At 39.7% G+C, this 18,771-nt stretch overlaps 2 protein-coding genes across 5 annotated transcripts in view; one reads left to right on the top strand and one right to left on the bottom strand.

Annotated features, from left to right (window-relative positions):
* ZDHHC13 (zinc finger DHHC-type palmitoyltransferase 13) overlaps positions 1 to 18,771 on the top strand; it is a 41,462-nt gene that overhangs the window by 11,910 nt on the left and 10,781 nt on the right. For 2 of the 4 annotated variants that reach the window (XM_039552323.1, XM_039552325.1), the window contains exons 14-17: positions 320 to 403; positions 1,209 to 1,366; positions 2,570 to 2,667; positions 3,162 to 3,781. In XM_039552323.1, the coding sequence (XP_039408257.1) occupies positions 320 to 403; positions 1,209 to 1,366; positions 2,570 to 2,667; positions 3,162 to 3,297 (476 nt within the window). In that variant the 3' untranslated portion in view covers positions 3,298 to 3,781. Of the gene's footprint in view, positions 1 to 319; positions 404 to 1,208; positions 1,367 to 2,569; positions 2,668 to 3,161; positions 3,782 to 9,990; positions 10,105 to 11,227; positions 11,293 to 11,420; positions 13,125 to 18,771 lie in introns of those variants that run through there. The other 2 variants (XR_005601963.1, XM_039552324.1) reach the window with 2 other exon arrangements.
* CSRP3 (cysteine and glycine rich protein 3) lies at positions 4,258 to 17,951 on the bottom strand. Its single transcript, XM_010412640.3, has 6 exons — positions 17,852 to 17,951; positions 12,001 to 12,131; positions 8,099 to 8,267; positions 6,603 to 6,738; positions 6,047 to 6,140; positions 4,258 to 4,947 (listed from the first exon to the last, which is right to left on the bottom strand). The coding sequence occupies exons 2-6, from the start codon at positions 12,110 to 12,112 to the stop codon at positions 4,868 to 4,870; spliced, it is 591 nt and encodes a 196-aa protein (XP_010410942.1). The 5' UTR covers positions 12,113 to 12,131; positions 17,852 to 17,951; the 3' UTR covers positions 4,258 to 4,867.

Genomic DNA, 18,771 nt, shown 5'->3' with positions numbered 1-18,771 from the left:
ACAATTTTATTATGCATGGGAGGGAGTTGTAGTTGCTTAATTAGTCCTCATCAGACTAAAACAGCTGAAGGCATGCTCTGAAGGAGAGACAAATCCTGGCTGACTTTATCAGAACTAATTCTATTATATGAATTGGGGTGGCTTACAGGAGAAAGTTGAGAGAGAGATCAGCCTTGTCACGCTCTCCTGTGGATGGCAGAGGTTAAAATAAGAAATGGTTTTGACTCTTTTTATTCCTGTTAACTTCAGTGGAAATGCAAGTAGTGCTGAATTTTAAAATGTCCAACTTTTAAAAATTTTTTCCTTGCCTCAATTTCAGGCATTGGGAACCATTATTACTACCTGCTGTTCCTGTCTTTCCTAACAATGACTGGTGTCTGGCTGCTTTATGGAACTCTCCAGTGTATGTATCCATTAATTTAGTTTAATTTATCTTTCAAATCCATCTCTGTGTGGTCTTTATTTTTTAGCATTTCATTTCCAGCAAGTGTACCCTGAAAGTGATACCTTATTTCAGCAGTGATGTTATTGTGTAGCTTAAGTGAAAATGCATCTGTGTCTTTCGTCAAATACCTGATTCCGTTTGTGTTGAGCAAGAGCAAAGATGCTGCTGTAGTGGGATGTCCATTGGAAAATGAAATACCAGGAAGCATTTTTGTTAGAAAGGAAATAGGGAAGCCATGTGGAGGAAGGTCAGGTGACAGGTTCTAATCTGGATGCCCTTTGCTGTAACAGAAAATAAGTTTGTAAATACATTATTGCAAAAGCTTTATTGATTTTTTTAAAATTTGGAACTATCTCTACTAAATGCAAATATTTCTTTTTGTTTTTAAAGTAGTTTAATTTTGAAGAGAAAAAAGTATATTATCTCCTTAATAAATCTGAACTGTTACTTTGAAAAATTAAAAAAAAATATTGGAAAGGAGAGGAAAGCCCTTACAATGTAGTTCCTGAGGATGAATTACCATAGCACCAACCCTTTAAAACAAGTATGTTTTTCTGTGGATCATGAGCACAGAGTGTAAAGATTATGCAGCCAGAATAGCAAGCAGTCACATATCTATGTGGGTGCTTTGGGGTGACAACGGGGTAGGTGAAATGTGGTATTTCTAGAGGATGTTGCTATCTAATATTCATTTCATGCAAATAATCTTTGCTCAGCTCTGAATGGCTTAAAACTGTAATTAACTGATTGTGTGTCTTGTCAGATTGGTCCAATCACTGTGCAGCAAGCTACCATCAAGATGGAGTGTGGACATACTTCACCCAGACCGTGTCCTGCTCTCCGTGGGTTTCCTACATCTTCTCAGTAGCCTGTTTCCATACCCTATGGGCCTCCTTGTGGCTCACTGTTCAGCTTTATCAGGTAATATTTTCCTTCAGTTTATGCTTCTTGTCACATTAAAGCTTTTCCCTGAATGATTTGCTCCCGTAAAAACTCTGTGCCTGCTGTCCCTGATTACTGTCACAGTAAGGTGCTTCTCTTAAATCTCAGGGCAGACCTTGAAGTTTCACAGATTCTTGTGCACTCAGCATTCCCCTGTTGGAAGTAGAATCACAGCCTGCAAATCATTCCTATAACTGAGTGCTGGGTTTACTACTCATCAAAAATTCCAAACCTTTAAAAAGTTGTATTTAAAGACAAGAAATTTATTTGACTCATAGAACTGGTATTAGTGCCCCCAAAACTGCCCAAGAGCTCAGTAACACAATTATTCCTGAGTTGAAAATTCTGTGGCAGAGCTCAGGCATGTGTTATTAGACTGTATTAAATCCCACTGCTACAGTAAAAATACATGACCTGGATTTTATCTTGTTGAGGACTGTCAAATTTCTTGTTTATGTTTTTCTCAGAGAAAAGCTTGGCTATGCAAACAAAATTGAGAAGAGCTGTCTTAAAACATCTGTGAAACAGCTTGTTTAGCAGCTCTTAGGAAAGAGGTGTCTTTGAAATATGGGTTAAACATACTGAGCTAAGGACTTGTTTTACATCTTGTTTAATAAAAAAAAAAGAAAAACCAAAAAGCTCCCCAATTTTAAACAGGTACTGCTAGATTTTTGCAGTGTCCAAGGCACTGGGATATCATGCTGGAAAAAGATAGGGAAGATATTTACAGTTTAACTGCTGTGTTTTGTACCCAGTCATTTGAAAATGTACTGCTTTATGGCATTTAGTGTCATTGTGGATCAAGGGATCTTTTTTTACCATTTTCTTTTACCTTTTTTCTTTTCTACCATTTTACCATATTCTGTGGTAGAATATAGACAAAATAACTGTGATAGATCTTATACTTCTGCAGACATCTGTGAATCTTAATTAGAGTCTTCACAGATATCCCAGTTAAGCTTGCCTCCTCGGGAAGCTGGTGTTAGAGCTTGCTGGGTTCTGTTTTAGCCCAATTTAAATACAGACTTTCCAGTCATCAGTTATAGCAGTGGTTACTTATTTGTTAGATATGGCCAACCTCTTCCACCCTGCTTCCTTCTCATTAGTATCTTCTAGTCTCCCCAGAAGTTTAATTTGTGATGTTCATGTTGTAACCATTACTTACATTTTTCTTCCAATCAGATTGTGTTCCTGGGATTGACCTCACATGAAAGAATGAATCTCCTGGTACAGAGAAAATCGTCTAAGCATCCTGTTTCACTCAGGAGGACTCCATACAAGTGGGTAGTAATGAACAGAGGGTTTTAAGCATGTTATCTCTTCAGTACTGATTTGCTTCACTGCTTCATAAATTCAAAAACACTATTCTGGGTGCGAGGGAGTGCTGTCCTTTAATTTGTTCATCAGTCTCTGTGTCTGATCAGAAAGAGAATTAGGTATGAACCGACCCCTTTCTGACTTCTCTTGCAGTATTTAGCTCTATTAATAGAGAAATTGGCACCAAGGTTTCCCTGTTTCCTCAGGTATACTAACAGATGAGATGTTACTAACTTTTAAATACTTGAGTTCAACTCTCAATTGTTAATGTAAAACATGTTGTAAAAGTTCAGCAAAGGAATAATGCTCAGTTGAGAGCTCCTCTGTTTCTTTTCCCTGAGCTGTCTCCCTTGACAGGTTAATATCTTAAGTACTGTCTCATGGTGAACTGGTATTTTTCATGCTTGCAGTCTTCTTATTTTAGGTTTATTAATGCATATTTTTCTCTTTTTTTCAGCCTTGGATGCTTCCAGAATCTTGCAGACTTTTTCCAGTGCAGTTGCTTTGGTATGTTCAAACCCAACGTAATTGACTGGACCAAGCAATACAAACTTTTTCATCTGGCAAAGGAGAAAAATGTTCATTCTGTGTAAAGTTTTGCTTAATTTCTAAGATGGTTGAGCTGAAAGTTAAATAAAACTGGATATTTTGTTAATTTTTACAAATTCCTCTGAAGCTGCTTGGTTTTATTTTTTATTATTGTTTCAAATATTAAACTTACCTTGCATAAGATACAGCAGATTTGTATATGGAACAGTCACCATGTGTCTGTGTATGTATAGTTTGAGTAGGTTGAGCTGAAACTATTTAAAATTTTATGTGAGGAGATGACACAAATATATATATTTTTAAAGGTAAGTTTTTAGGGCAAAATTTTAAAATGATGTTGGTACCCTTTGCTTCACTTTGCTGATAGCAAAAGACAATTTTGAAAATTAAGATGAATGTTCATGTTGAAAAACTTAATATAACGATTACATTGTAATTTTATTGCTTATGCTGTGAAAATCTCTATTAAGTCTTTGTATTTGAAGGGTTTACATGTAATAAAATAGAGCTTTCATACTTGTAAATGTATTTTTGCAGACTGAAATAGATTCAAGGGATATGTGACCAGTGAGGTATTTAAGAGTGGGTAGGCACAAAACCATAAGAAGAAGCCTGACTCTTTGCCTTATGTTTTTCACATATGTATGCCCTGTTAGTGTATGAAAATGGGTAAGCTTATGATGGAAAATAGAAATGTACATAAAAAGAGGGAATTGTTTCCCCCTTGCATCTGTAGTAGCTAATGTCAGCCACATTCCCAAGAAAAGGAGGGGCCAGCTGGACTGTGTGGTATGAATGTAAGTCAAAGTAGATAACAATGAAAACCAGCAGGGAAAGAGTTCAAGATCAGGAAATTAAAGTCAGGTACCATCTAGAGCTGACATAGTAAGTAATGTAGTGAAATGCAATTCTTGTAGTTAAGAAAGGGGTTTCATTCATCTTGATGAAATCCATTTATCTGCAACACTGTAGAATGTAAAAGCACAGGCAAATACAAATAAAAATAACGTGAAGCAGTAAGTACTTTATTGTAGCTTGAAAACAGACAAAACTTGTAACACTGTATTCTGAGAAAATGTTGGGTGTTTTTAGAAATGCCTCCCTCAGAGAGAGAGAATCTCAAATCCTTTTTAATTGTCTCTCAAAGCAAATAACACCTACTTGTCATAACACAAATGCTGGCATGTTCAAAACTCAACTAGGAGACTGGTGGAAATACAGAGAGTGTAACATTGTGAACAAAGGAAAATACAGTCTAACTGGGAACACCTGGACCCTTCACTCCAGAAGGGATCCCTATCCTAACGGGGCACTATGAATCTAAAATTCCAGTCTAGAATGTGATCAGTACTAGTTTAAAGAGCAATAATGTTCCATGAGGTTCCTTGCCTTTATTTACTAAACACAAACATGAGTCTAGTTTTATCACTGTACCTTTTTAATCTACTCTAAGATTAATTTCTTAAGATACAACACACAAATTTTTCCTGCAAGGTGGAAAATCTTAGTCAAATGCCCTAGGTTCTTAGCACTATGTGTTGTTTAATATTTTTCCTTGACAGCTATCACTTGGTGGCATCAACAGCAGTTTGAGTCTGTTGTATCCATTTCTTCTCATTCACACTCTTTCTTTTCCACTTGAGTGAGGCCACCAAACCCAATTCCTTTGGGACCGAAATTTTTTGCATAGCAAACTGCAAAAGAAGGAGGGGGAGGTAAATGGTACTCTGAAGGCTCTCAGATAGAGGTAAATGTCTTTTGGTTTTCATTTTGAGATTACTATCAAATTTAAGTTAATAAAAAGGAAGGAAATCTGAAATAGTGTATTTCTCAGAAGTTTATCCAGGTCTTAATAGTGAAACTGGTACTACGTATTTGAATTACACAGAAGTTGCATCTGGTGATCTCAAAAAAAATTAAGAAACTATATTTTTTTAGATCTAAGTAATATTTTCATTAAAACTACTTTCCTTACTGAAAATGCTCAGTAAAACTTGGTCTGATGAGTAATACAGAGTAAGTCGGAGATTTTTAAGGAGGTTGAAAGAAATAGAGCATAATCCAGAAAGTAGTGATGAGCATTTAGGTAATTCCATTTGAACTCTGTATTGGTTAGTGTGTGTGTGTAGTTATTTATCACAACTCTGCCAAGTGGTAATGGTGAGCATATTTCTCCCAATATGCCAATTTGATCCACTTGTGGTTGACAGACTGTACCCAAAGTTCTGGAACTCCAGTATTCTTCTTTAGGGCTCTCTATAACGTTTAGCTTTGGATATAAAAACTTTGCATATTTTTTTCCCCTTAAGCTATTTCTAGGAGTCAAGTGAAGTCTGTGAACTTTCTGCATTTGAGAAGAACATCTAGATGTATAATTTACCATTTTTGCATTATCTTCTGTGCTACCCATGCAGTGGAAATATCTTTAAAATTTTACAGGCAAGAATTCCAATTTGGAGGACCAAAGATCTGTATCTTTGTGGATTTTTTATTTTAGTGAGACTGTGCAGGTACAAGAGCCTGCCAGTGCTCTGTTAGAAGGTCTGAGGACAGATTCGAGAGGTTGTCACATTAGTAGGAAATTTATAGCTTTAAAATTTAAATGTTAATAGTAGAAGCTGCAACTGCAATGTTACTGTAGCTCTTTGCTTTCAGAAAGTTGTTAAAAAGAGACAAAATGAAATTTCCTGGGGTTGTTAAGCATACAGCAAGGTAAATCATGATGGCAATCCTAGGTCTGAAGAGACTAACTTTAGATTGACTCCGTACCCTTCAGCTCTCTGCAACTCTCACCTTTACAGTAGAGCTCTCCATCTTTGTCCGTAACATTCGTGGATTCCAAACTCTTCCCACAAATAGCGCAGCGGAAGCAGGTCTTGTGCCAAGGCTGAGGAAAGGAAGACAATTCATTGTGTGTTACAGGAAGCCAACAGGTACAAGAAACAGAGAACTACTGCTTCGTGGGGTGTGAAAAGGTTAAAATTCTTTTGTTGATCTTGTGGCTTCCATTTTTAGTCATTCCAGGTTAGTGTCTTTTCAGTTACGTTGTCTAATATATTTTCAATTGCCACTACAAATAAAGGTTTATAAATATACCCAGGGATGGAGGAACAGCCATTAGTAATCAGTGCTTGGTCCTCGGACACGAGTAAGAAGCAAAAAGTTGAAGGCGGCTTACAAGAAGCCCAAGATTTTAAACCTGAACCTACATCCTGTTGTAGCAATTTGCAAATTCATCCTCATGTTTTCTTTATGAATGAAAATTTAAATGATCAAGGACCTCTTAGCTATAGTTTCTCACCCTTATAAAACTATGGAGTTTTTTCCTAGTGCTGAAGTCACTACTTACTTTTCCTCCTCCCATGATCTTCTCTGCAGCATACACCGATTTGCCACAACGGGGACATTTATCCACATCTACCATCTTTTTGGCAAACTTTGAAGTATTAGTTGGTGTTGAAGGGCGAGCAGGCTTTGGTGACCCCCTAAAAGAGAATTTCAATGTTTTTAAATGCTGCTTTAAAATGCTGTCTTCCTTAGAAAAAGGATTTCATGATTTTTTGGTAAGGTATAAAAAATACTTAATTGCTGGTCTCTGACATGCAAAAGGAGATAAAAAAAGAAGAAAATCAAAGCATTCTATTGAATTCTGTGTTGTGTGATTGAGAAGCTGGTACTGTAAGCTCTGATGTTACCTGTTCTGTTACCTGTTCGTGGAGCTGACAGCAGCCACATGCAGAAAAGATTATGTTTAATGAAAAGTTAAGTAAAAACCAGTTTTCTCTCATTGAGAGGCAAGAGGGAAAATACAAGAAGTCTCTATTCTTTGTAACTGGCTATCTGCTGGTGCTCATCAAACTGAAAATAAAAATTCAGGTTTTGCATGCTACAGTTTCATTAGGCAGTGAGACATTTGGACAGGGAATTGGGGTTCTTACCTGGCCTAGGATCAAAAGCACATCAGAAAAGTAGCTTTGTTTTTTATTTCTGGAGTCTGTGCTTTATATCTTTGTGCATAAAGCCTTTCACAGAATGATTTCTGAATTATCAGACTGTTGGACTGCAACAGGTCATTATATCCACAGGATGTGACAGTTTTTGATGCAAAACTCTGCCCGTAATAGATTTGTATGGTACAAGGAGCTACAGTTAAATACATTGTTAAAGCTTTTATTTCCTACATAGCATATTGGTTAATTGGTTTCTTTACAGTTAGACCACCAGAAGGAAGAAGCATCGTTGATTTAGAAATCTGGAGCTTTGAGAATTGCAGGAAAATCCTATAAAAATGAACTGTCAGAGCTAATTATGTGCTTTTGGAAGATGGTATCCCATTAGAATTTCTTTGTTCAAACACGTTCTCAGTGTGTTTGTAAGTGTTATTTGAACCACAGGGAGGATTTAGAAATGTTATTTCCCCCATTGAGAGGAGAGCTAGCAGTATGGGGTAGTGTGATTATTTCTCTAAGAGTAAAACCTTAACTGGATTTTAGCCTCTAAGAGGGGAAAAAAAATTATCTTTTTCTATAGTGAATGTGATTTTACCACTGTGCTACAAATGGCAGATTACAATTGCAGTGAATATTTACATGTGTGGTGGCATATAAAGGCTGCTTCTGCAGAATAATTGCCTATTGAAGGAGGGGATAATTTGTAAAGCAGGCTTAAAGAGAGAGCATCATTAAAAACTGTAAATTACTGTATCCTTGGAAGGAAAGGGTGTAGGAAAGTCTGCTCTGCTCCTTACGCTGGATGTTGTTATGGAAACAGAATAAAATATCTAAAATACCCTGGTAAGAGACAAGTAGGACCAGAAACAGGAGCTGTCACTAGGATTTAACTCACTGCTGCAGATTCAAGCCCAGGTGGTCTCCGGTGTCAGTGCTGAGGCATCCAGCCCCTTGTCCAAAGCCAACACCTTTGGGGCCGTATTTTCTCCCGTAGCAGGTTTTGCAGTAGATTTCAGATTCGTGAGCTGCTACTGTGGTGCTGTCCAGAGCCTTCCTGCAAGCCACTGAAAACAGGGAGAGAGAGGCATGTATCAGCATGTGCCTTTTCAAAGTTGAATTGATGTGGTTTAAAATAATTGCAATTAGTATTTATTTCTTTTTTAACTTTAAAAATATGTGAAAATGAGCCAGTCAGTATAAAACTTGACTGGGCTGTTGCTGAGGTAGGGGGGAGGTAGGTGTGTGTGTGCACAAAAGCTGTTCTCTTTTTGCCACTCTGAAGTTATCCTGTGACCCCAGGGAAATCATGGGCTTGCTGAGAGAGTTTGTCTAGACCTGTGAAGCTTAAGATGGACTTGAGATAACGATCCTAAACTCCCAAACCTTAAAAAAGGGGGGAAAGAAGGTTGCAGGGGCATTGATTCCACTGTGCATCTGGACCTTTCAAAATACTTGCTCTGAGTCTGTGGTGGCTTTCTCAGCTCAGCCCAGGCTGTTTTGATGTGGTGTGTTTCTGAAAGAGGCTTTAACATCGACACCATGTCTGGAGTCAGGCAGGACATGTTGGGGGGTTTTTTATCATTGTTTGCTTGTTTGAGCTGTGGCACTAAGGCAAAGCAAGTGTCAGCTCTGTCAGACTTCCTCCAGGATGATGAGTGTGGCTGTAGTCATTCCCAAGCAGGCCTCTTACAAATCATGTTTGCTACAGAGAATGACAGCCTAGCTTAGGAAAGGTCTGGCAGACTTTTGGACAGAAGGTGCCATAGGAATGCCCAGCTTTCATCAGGGAAAACAAATTATGTCCTCTACAGCACTACTAATAATGAATGGGAAAAAAAATAGTGACTGTTCTCCTCACTACTTGGTGATGAGTGTATGCCTGTGTTTGCTGCACCACTTTGGGAGCTCAGTGTGAGACAGCCTCCACCCCACGGAGAGAGGATGATCGTTCAAGTCAGTCCCTATCAAAAACCAGGATTTTCTAGTATGCTAAAAAGTTAATATTGCAATACTTCTTACAAACTGTTCACTGTTCAACAGTGATTGATTACAAGTGGAGAAAAAATAGGCAAAAACTTTCTCTCCATGTTCCTTAGAGCATGTGCTTGCCCTGCAGAGGGCATTCCAGTCACGCGCTGTCCGTAGCTTGGAAAACGAAGCTGCTGAGTTCATGTAGGCAACAGAAAGCTGTGAAATACCAAAGTATTGGAAGTGGCTGAAAGTGCAAGCTCTGGAGGAGCTATCTAGGGTTTGATTAGTGCCTTTCCCCCACGTTTACTTTAAATGTCCTCCTCTGAGTCCAGTTTATCCACCGCAGGGAATTTACACCCTGGAACCCCCTGCAGCTTTAATTATAGAATCCTGGAATGTCTTGGGTTGGAAGGGACTTTAAAGATCATGTAGCTCCAACCCGTAGGTGGTTGCTGTTAAGAGGCAGTATATAGGACTAGTTATACATCCCCAGCTCTCTGGTTATCTTAGTGGCTTTCCTCCTCCCTGTACTGCATGGAGGGGGAAATAATTTGCAAAGACCTTTGAAGTTAACAGAAATAAAATGAGGAGCTTCTGTAAATGTGTGAACCTGATCTCCTTGTACTACAGTCTTGCTTTGAGATGATAATTATATTTGCTAAGGGAGTTAAGGGATGATGGAAACTCTAGCAGCTGATAAAGTGTTTCTATTTCTGGTACCTTAGGGATAGGGTATCAATTCACCACAACAGATGGAGCAAAAGCCCTTGAAGTGCTATTGTTGAAATAACTTTGAGACCTGTCATCTGCCAACAGATCCTGTTCTCCTGCCGGCACTGAGGAGATCCAGGTTGATGGCGTGTGATCCTGCCAAATGTCCATCACAGCTGCACTTTGGGTAAAAGATGCCAGTGCAACAGCAGTCTGCAGGTAAACAGGAGTCTGCACGGGAAGGAGGGATTGCTGGAAACAAGTTTCTCTCTTACAATATTTGTAGGGAAAAACTATGGAGTGGAGAGAGAGTATTATATATAGTTTAGCTTGTCTGATTCTTCCTGTGTTAACAGGTTGCTTGAATTGTTTATAATTCTGCTGAAATTGAACTCTTTAGTCAAAAAATACCGATGTGTTTTTGCATGCCTGGTCAAAGACAATGTGAAATAGAAGGTATATTTGAAACAGTTTTATATAGAAATACACAAAAGTGCAGCAAAACAGGTAAATTCATGCCTGAGTTTAGGCTGGGGAGGATTGGTTTTCTTCTGTTGAGAAATGAAATCCTATAAATGGTTCATAGCCCATGAATGTGATACATGATACTGAGGCATCCAGAGCTGCTGAATAGTGTGTGTGAATCATGGGGAAACTAAAGCCAATTAACATACCTTTCATATGCCAACCAGGCAACTTAGATGCATCTTTAGGTTTTGACCTTAAACATATTTCTGATGGGAATACTTTTTTTAGTATCTAACCTATTAATAATTTAATTCAGACTTAAAACTACAAGGGGCAAATAAAGGAAAAAAACCCACCAAAACACAACAAAATACACCCCTAACCAACCAAGAAGAGCCCCACAGCAGACTAAATATTTGTCAGAGATAATGGATGTATGTTGTTTATCATGAATCACTAAAAGAAAATAACTCAGTTGTGCTAAGAACGAACCTTATACTTGAGAAATATTCATAACTATGCTCTATTAGGACAGGTCTTTATTTTTATTTAGTATTAATTGTTATAGGCAGAACGTGGAAGCATTAAGAAGGTTCTAGTTGAGACTGAGATTTTTCTTTTACCATTCAGTAAGAATTGGCTGAAGGTTGTCAGTTAACTGAAAACTTTTTGAGAGAATCCTTTCTTACTTGGCCTTTTAGGCATCGCTAAAGGCATAGTTTGAACTTTTAGGCATCACTTTTAGGGCACCTGGAGAAAGGCAAAGACAGCTCAGGTGTGTCCTTTGGACTCGTTCTGCAAAGTGCTGCGCTGTATCAGGTTAGCATGTAATATTAGTCTCATGCCTCCAAATAAGAAGTCTCTATCCCTGCAGGAAAGGAGGGAGATAATTGGATTCAGTGGCTTCTAAACTGTCATGCTGGAATTTGTACTGCAAAGGTAATAATCCCGAGCATTGTCTGCTAAATAAACTCTTCAGCTATCTAGTTCTTAGCAAATTGTTTGCTCTCTCTCTCCACAAAGGCAAGAGAATGAATTGATACCTTCTCTCTGATTTTTTTTTTAAGTGCTACCTCATCTGCAGAGAAAGCAAAATTCCTGGAAGCCAAACATCACAGAGGAGTATGGAGGGAAAGAGTAAGTGAAATGGGACTACACGAAATATGGGAAGGAGGAGACTGATGTACGTGCAGAGTGTTGGGGAGGTTTTGATGATACCAGGGTCTTTCAGCTTTCAGCGTGAAATGAATTAATGTCAGGATTCACTGTGAAGGTAATAATCTCCTAAAAGTGAAGAAGTACTCATCCTTCTGTCTAATGTCTGACAAACTAATCTTCTGTTTGTTTGGTTCTGCTGGACTTTTTAACTTGAAGGAAGCCTGTGCTGTGCCACACTGTGGGATAGAAGGAGTGGTTTCCTGGAGATGAATCTAGATACTGTGATTCTGCAGCACCTTAGGGTCCCTGACAAAATCCATCTGAAATTTGGACAAAGAAAAGCTGGGAGCCCAAGAGGTAGATTGCTCCAGGTAAAAGGCTAACAAAGCTACCTGACAAGTAATACAAAAATGAGTGTTCTGGCCTTAATGGCAGAGTTATACAGGGCTATGGAGGTGCTGTGATGTTAAACCACTTAGCTCAGCTTACTGCAGAGGAAGCACGACTTGTGGAAACTCCTTCCATTGCACTGGATTTCCTCAGCGTGGTACACTGTCTTTTCACAGGCCCCACACTTGGCTCCTCCTCCCCAGTTCGGCATCCTTATCTGAAGGGTTAACCTAGGAAATCAAATTACACAAATAAATACAACAGCAAATGTGAATTCTTTTAAATGGAACATCTTGATTTTAAAAAAATTGTTACTTTTTTCCCCCCTCTCCAGTCAACTGCTACTGCATACTTGCAATATACTATATACCTGTGTGGTATCAGAGGTGAGGGTGCTGCCTCACTGGTGCTTTGGGGCAGGGACAGTCTAAGTCCCTGTGATTCTCTCTTGTAGAAAAGGATATTCCTTAGCTTGGGGTATTGTGATGGTAAATACATAAAATGATTGTGGGCTGTTTCAGTGAAAAGGTGCTAGGATCACTCAACCCTCTTCTGGAAAAGGGGATCTAGGATTTGTTTTCCATCAAATAGTCATTTTCTTTCAATATTGCACTTTCCTGTACCCCAGCATAGCCTTTTCTGAGTTCCTCAGGAAACAGCCACAAGATCACTGTGCTGCACAGCCACTATAAAGTAATAATGGACAGGTTCCTGAGGTGCTTAATGTGTGGGGTTTTTTCTTTGTCAATTGCATTTAAATTTGAAACATCGGAGGGAAAAAAGAGCCGTGGTTACTGTTCCAGTTCTTGCTATTGCCGTTAGCACTGGAGTGCCTTGCCCAAGGTCACACAGGAGGGCAGGAGCCCAGCCCAGGTCTCCTGATGCCAGGCTCAGTGCCCTTCCCTGTGATTGTGCTGTCACACACCTGGAACAACCCCAGCCCTCAGCCTGCCCTTCTGTTTCCTTGTTTGAGTCATCGTTTCTGGAAAGACTGGGACGTCATCTTGTCATCTGCACATCATATTATCGGGTTGTTCCAAGCTCCTGGCACGGGCCTTCCTCCTCCTTCTTGGAAAACCAGTCACCTTCTTATTATAGTTATTTTGAAGCCTGCTTGTGCTATTTGTGTTTGACTAAATTCACCAAAAGGTACTTTTACCTAAGAGGAGGATCTCGAAGGCTGAATCAGGCCTGCTACCTGAGAATTTTCTTCTGAGATCAAGTGATAGAGAGAGGGGAATTTATCATTGCAATGATGTAACATTGCTGGTATTTTTAATTGCTTCCATTTTAGACTAACATTTTACTGTATCTATACACTGGACACTAATGTCCTGTGCTTATCATCATCTCAGTGACTTCTGTACTGTAATCTTCCGAATTCCAGAATGAAATGAACAATGCCAGCTCTGCACCCTGAAGGCAATCCTTTCTGGCAACTAAGACCAAAAATCCTGCAGTAGTGTAGAAGAGATGTCTGTCCAGCAAAAGGAAGGTGCACACACTGAAGCAATAGCACTGGAGAGATGGCAGTGGAGGCAGGTTTTGCAGTCTGTTTGATAACAGTGCAGATACCAGCATATCCAAACATCTCTGCCTTACTACGGCGGTTATTAGCAGATCCTTAACCCATGTCATTAAACAGTCACTGTTGTGACTGTACCTTCACTAGGCAGTGTACCTGTCATCCTCGTGCAAGATCCAATCTCTCCTCCTCTTTGCAAGGCTGATTTATGCTCAGCTGAGCACCTTCCCCAGCTCAGTCAGCCCAGTCCTCTGCCATCATACAGCAGCAGCGTCGTTAATCTCTTCCAGACCCTCCCAGCTCTCTTGGGAGGCTGCTCAGGAGCAGAACTGCTCTGGCAGTTCCAAAACAGTAGTGGTGCAGAAAGGAAGATAAAACTCAGCTTTCTTCTAACTCTGTTTAATGTAACAAGTGAGAAGGAAAACACCTGATGTAGCTGAAATAAGAAATAAAACTAACTGTGCACAATGAATGGATGATGAATTTGATCTCTCTCAGTGAGGCCTTTACTGAACAGCACTGTTAAATTGGTTTTTCTATTTCTTTTAAATGTGAGATAAAGGAACAGAAAGGAATCTTTCATGTAGGTAAAATCTTATTCTCACTCTGCTATTCTATATTTTCTTCTATTTTTAAAGTACTTTTATATTGGTGCCATTTTTTTTTCGCTCATGAAAATAGTTCAAGCGATGCTTCAAAGATTTTAAAAGAAGGAAGAGCAACTGTGGATAAAAATCAGTTTTGTGACACTTCCTTGAAAATTAAAATGAGATTTTTGTGTCTACAGTGTTTCCTTTCAAATCAGGTTTCCAGTGGAATACCTTCCCAGCTGAGGCAGCACTGACACCTGACTGGCAGGAGAGTGGTTTGTACCTCTGGTCTCTGTAAAGCTGCTTCTGCTGTGTTAGCTCTCCTCAAAGGCACACCAAGCCTCCAAGTCTGTGGCAGCAAGGATAGCTGTTGGAAAGTAGCTCCAATTACATCATTAGCTGAGGGGGAAAAAATAATCTCTGAAAAAGTCTGATAAAGTGTGATAGTGAACCTTGTGCTGTCAAGGGCTGTGGTTAAAGCTCTTAGAAGAACCACTGTTCCTGAGGCTAATTATAGTAACATGACTGGGCATGCATACACATTTTCCATGTTTTTTTTGGCATCACCTGATGGGAAGCTGTAGGAGAAAGAAGAAAGGCACAGCAGAAATATTCCCATAAGGATACTGGTGTAAGAACAGCAGTGCATGCCATGATGTCTGTGCTGGCTGGAGGAACAGCTGGGTGAGGTACCAGGGCATGTCTCTGTTCTTCCTGTCAGGGCTTGCTCATCCCTCTGGAGATGAGTGGCCATCCCTGTGGATGCTGCCTGCTCAGCAGGGTTACCATGAGAAAGTGACCTCCACAGGGGGTGTGGCATTTGTAGTTTTCTACTCATCTAAATTATAATGGTGGATAAAGTTCCATCCTTTCAATGTGCAAATAGAACTCGGCCTCCCATTTGTCATCAGAAAAAAATAGATCCAAAGTCTCCACTTCCTATAATTTCATTGGGTGTCAGTGTCTAAATCCCCTTGAAATTCCCTGGACATTGTTGTCTTAATCTGGTTAACTTTTCATACCTGCTCATCACATGGTACTTGTTATATTCTGGTGATCTGGTGGGAAGTGGAGCAGACTCATCCTAAATGTGTGACACAGAAACTGTTAGGTGCTGTTAGGCTGGAGGAGTGTTCTTGGGCTTGCTCAATTGCTGCTCAGCAGCTTGTATCATTCTTCAGAATGCAGCTTCTATATGGAGCAGAATTTATACACGAGATGCACAGCCAAGGATTCATGCCTCCCGTTATTTGGAGCTTATATAACTACTTTGTAGGCTGGGCTTGGAGCAAGGAAGCCTTTGAAGTGTTGGTGTGTTCTGCACAGGCATGAAAACATTGTGAGCCATCTTCTTTTGGGCTATTAGTCATACTGTACAAATCTGAGTGTCACATCACTGCCACAGAGTGTCTTACTCTAATCAAAGTGCTATTGATAAGGATATAATCCAAAAATGTGTTTTGATCCATTGATCTAAATGGGTAGTGGATGCAGCACGGGCCTGATGAAATGTGGAGGAGTAAAAGGCAGTGCTAATGCCTGACTGTGCTGCAGGTGAAAAAATGTAGTTAATTAATTAATTGGAATTAATTCTGGTGTTTCCTTGCTAAACACAAGGTTTTCCCTTCCACGTGCTCATGCATTTGACAGTCTAGAGCTCAGCTCTTATCTGAATGGACTGCAGAGTTGTGTATTGTGTGGCTGGCAGGATTATCTCAGTGCCACATGTGCTATGGGATGGCTTTGAAGAGGATAAACAGAATGGGGAATATTGGTCTTTGTGACCACTGGTAGTAGAAATGCTGAATGGGGAGTGGTGGGCAGGGTGTGCCTTGCATCTCTCTCCATTTTAGTCCCAGCTAAGCTGCTTGGTCGAGACTCAGAGTATAAGAATACAGATTCCTTGATTCCTTACCTAACGAACAAGCAATAATAATATAAAACTCAAACATCGCTGTCTACATGGAAATGCAAAGCATCAAGGCCATATTTGAAATTCTTTTCCCAGCTGAAGTCTGCGGGAGATGCCAATGCAGGCAGGACTTCACTCTGGTATCTAATCACAGCTCTGCTGTGACCTGTCCTGTGACCACCATGACTCATCTGACCGTCCTGAGCCGTACCCACCCCACCAGCACCGTGGGGGTAACAAGACATGTCTTCCTTTATATAATAGCAATAAAATGCTGCTGTAGTTTTTCTCTGTAACTAACACTCAGGGTGAGGTTTTATTTTGATGTGTCTGCAGTGCAAAGCACAATTCCTGCCACTGCATCTCAAACAGCCTGGAGGTGTTTCTGTCAAAATCCAGCCCCTTGTGGAACACATTTCTCCCTCAGCAGGAGAGATTCACAACAGGGGGAACGTTTGTGTTTGAAGATTGAGCTCATCTGATGGAGATGTGATCTTGTTACATGTTTATAATCCTATTTCTGATATTCCAATGCATTCAGCTGGACTGTGGCTACAGGTAAATTTTATTAGTCAGCTTCCACCATGATCTCATAATAACCTGCATTTTTCCCTTATTTCTGCAGTCAAGAAAGACAGAGAGGTCAAGGGATGGGAATTCCAACACTGGCACAAGAAAGTAAATACTGATTTTTCATTGACACTGGTCACGCTAAGTTACACGCGGCCCTTTGAAACAAAAGATTTTAACTGACTTGATGTGAAGCACGACGTGCATTGCTGAGAGCTGATAGTGTCCCGTTCCCTTGCTTTCATCTCTGTTCTTCCACATTATCTGTTATTTTCTAGCACAGTGACGCCACATTTCCTTTGAAACACCCTTGGTGCACACTTTTGCAGAAATTTAGAATTGCATCTCCAAAAAATATGGTATCCTGACACCAGATCAAGGAACTTCATTCTGACTTCGAAACCAGCCACACCCCACGTTCACATGCTTGTACATTCACCCCCAGAATTCAGTCTGATCCATGTGGCTGTGGAAAGCTGCACCCTGCTGTACAAATGACCCATTCCTTTTTCCAGGCCTAATCCTGGGCTATCAGCTTTCACTATTCCTTCCACAAGATCCTTCTCTAAATCCTTTTCCCTGCACTAAGTCCTTTAAGTGACAGGCAAAACTATTATAGACTTTGAAATAGCACTATGATGATTGAGATAAGACACAGAATTATTTTATCTACAAACAAGGCTTTATTCTCAGAAATAGTTTTACCTTTAGGTAGAAAACTTTCCATAGTAAAAACATTTATGTATTTATATATTTATTTATTTGAATTATTGGGGCTTTTTTTCTGAAGACTTGACCAATCAAGTTCTCTTGTAATTCTTGAATGATGGATGTGGGAATAATTCTTTCATCCTGCATTCTTATCCAGTCATTTTCTGTCAAGTCTGCATAGAGGTTTTCTTCTTATTTGATATGAAACTGACTGGTTGCTGACATTAAATATTTTGAAGATTTGGGGGGTTTTATTTTGGTTTTTTACTTCTAGGATACTATTATGAAAGCACATAAGTTTCTATGCATTGTGTGTGTGCTTTCTAAAGACTGACTGTTTGCAGAAAAATAATTCTGTAGCTTTGTAACAAAATCTTTAAACGTTCTGAAACTTCTGTTATCCAGTCTTGCCTAGTCCAAATGTGTGTCTCTTGCAACACCAGTAGCTGCTTGCCTGGCTGAGCCAGAAGAATCTCTCTTTCTGCTGGCTACTCCGAACCTAAAACACTGCTCTGCAGGACTCATATTTCTGTACTATACCTACGTGGTTTTCTTTGTCAGGCAACAAGCTGCTTCTGTCATCTGTTAGGAATAAAAAAATACCCAAACCCTTTTTGGCAGAACCCATGAGACTCTACTTACCGAGTGGCTTGAAGTTTCTCCCTCTTTTCTTAGGTCTCAAAGGGTTTGAACGGGAGGGGTTCCTGCTCTCTTTAAATGCAGTGACCACCTCTGTCAGCCCTATAAGCTGGGAGGGGAGGGGAGTGAGAGTTTCAGGGATCTGAGCAATGCCATTGCTATCACCAAGCTGAAAATAACCTCTGACAAAAGCCTGGCATTTTGTTCCCTTATGTCCACTTGTGAGTAGGTGGACAACAATGCAGCCCCTCGGATTACACCTAAAGGACATTCCTGACTGCAGCCTAACAGATCAGAAATAAAGATTAAAGTTTTATATTTGCTCTACTGCATTGCTTAAATGTGAATCAGAAAATAACAGTCCCTGAAATGAGGATTTATTTATTAATGTTCACTTTGCCAAAAGCAATTTACCAAAATAATTGTTAAAAATAATAATAAAACCTGTTTGTATCAGGTTTTATTAACAGCAGTTAATAAACTGGAAAACAACTGTTTTAAACTAAATAGCATTTCATTCTACTGAGCCCCGTGGAAATGGATGAGGCTGCAGATGTGTTAGAGATGTGGGCAGTAAAGTATGAAGCATTTTTTTACAGGGTTTTATTTTAAGGGCTTTAAAGGTTTAGGAGCTAATTCTCACTTTCTGAACAGATGCCTGAATTTAGCAACTTTGTTCAGGATCTTGGTCTTGGTTGTGTAGGAAAGGGCCGATCCCAGGGGTTAAACACCAGAACTCTCAAGATGAAACTCTTGACTTGGGGACTTTCATGGAAGCATAAGGAAATTAGATGTCTCCAGACTGCAGGATTTAGGGGTCTGTTAGCTGAGGGTGCTAAGAAAACTCTTAGGAACCTATAAATGTGTTTACTGTTGAGTCTGGCAAGGTTTTTATAATGCAGAGGTTTTTATAAGGTTTTTAT

The sequence above is a fragment of the Corvus cornix genome, chromosome 5 (genome assembly GCF_000738735.6).
Source record: "Corvus cornix cornix isolate S_Up_H32 chromosome 5, ASM73873v5, whole genome shotgun sequence".
NCBI lineage: Eukaryota > Metazoa > Chordata > Aves > Passeriformes > Corvidae > Corvus > Corvus cornix.
The sequence above is the reverse complement of the archived record's forward strand: the minus strand, read 5'-3'. Positions and strand labels throughout refer to the sequence as shown.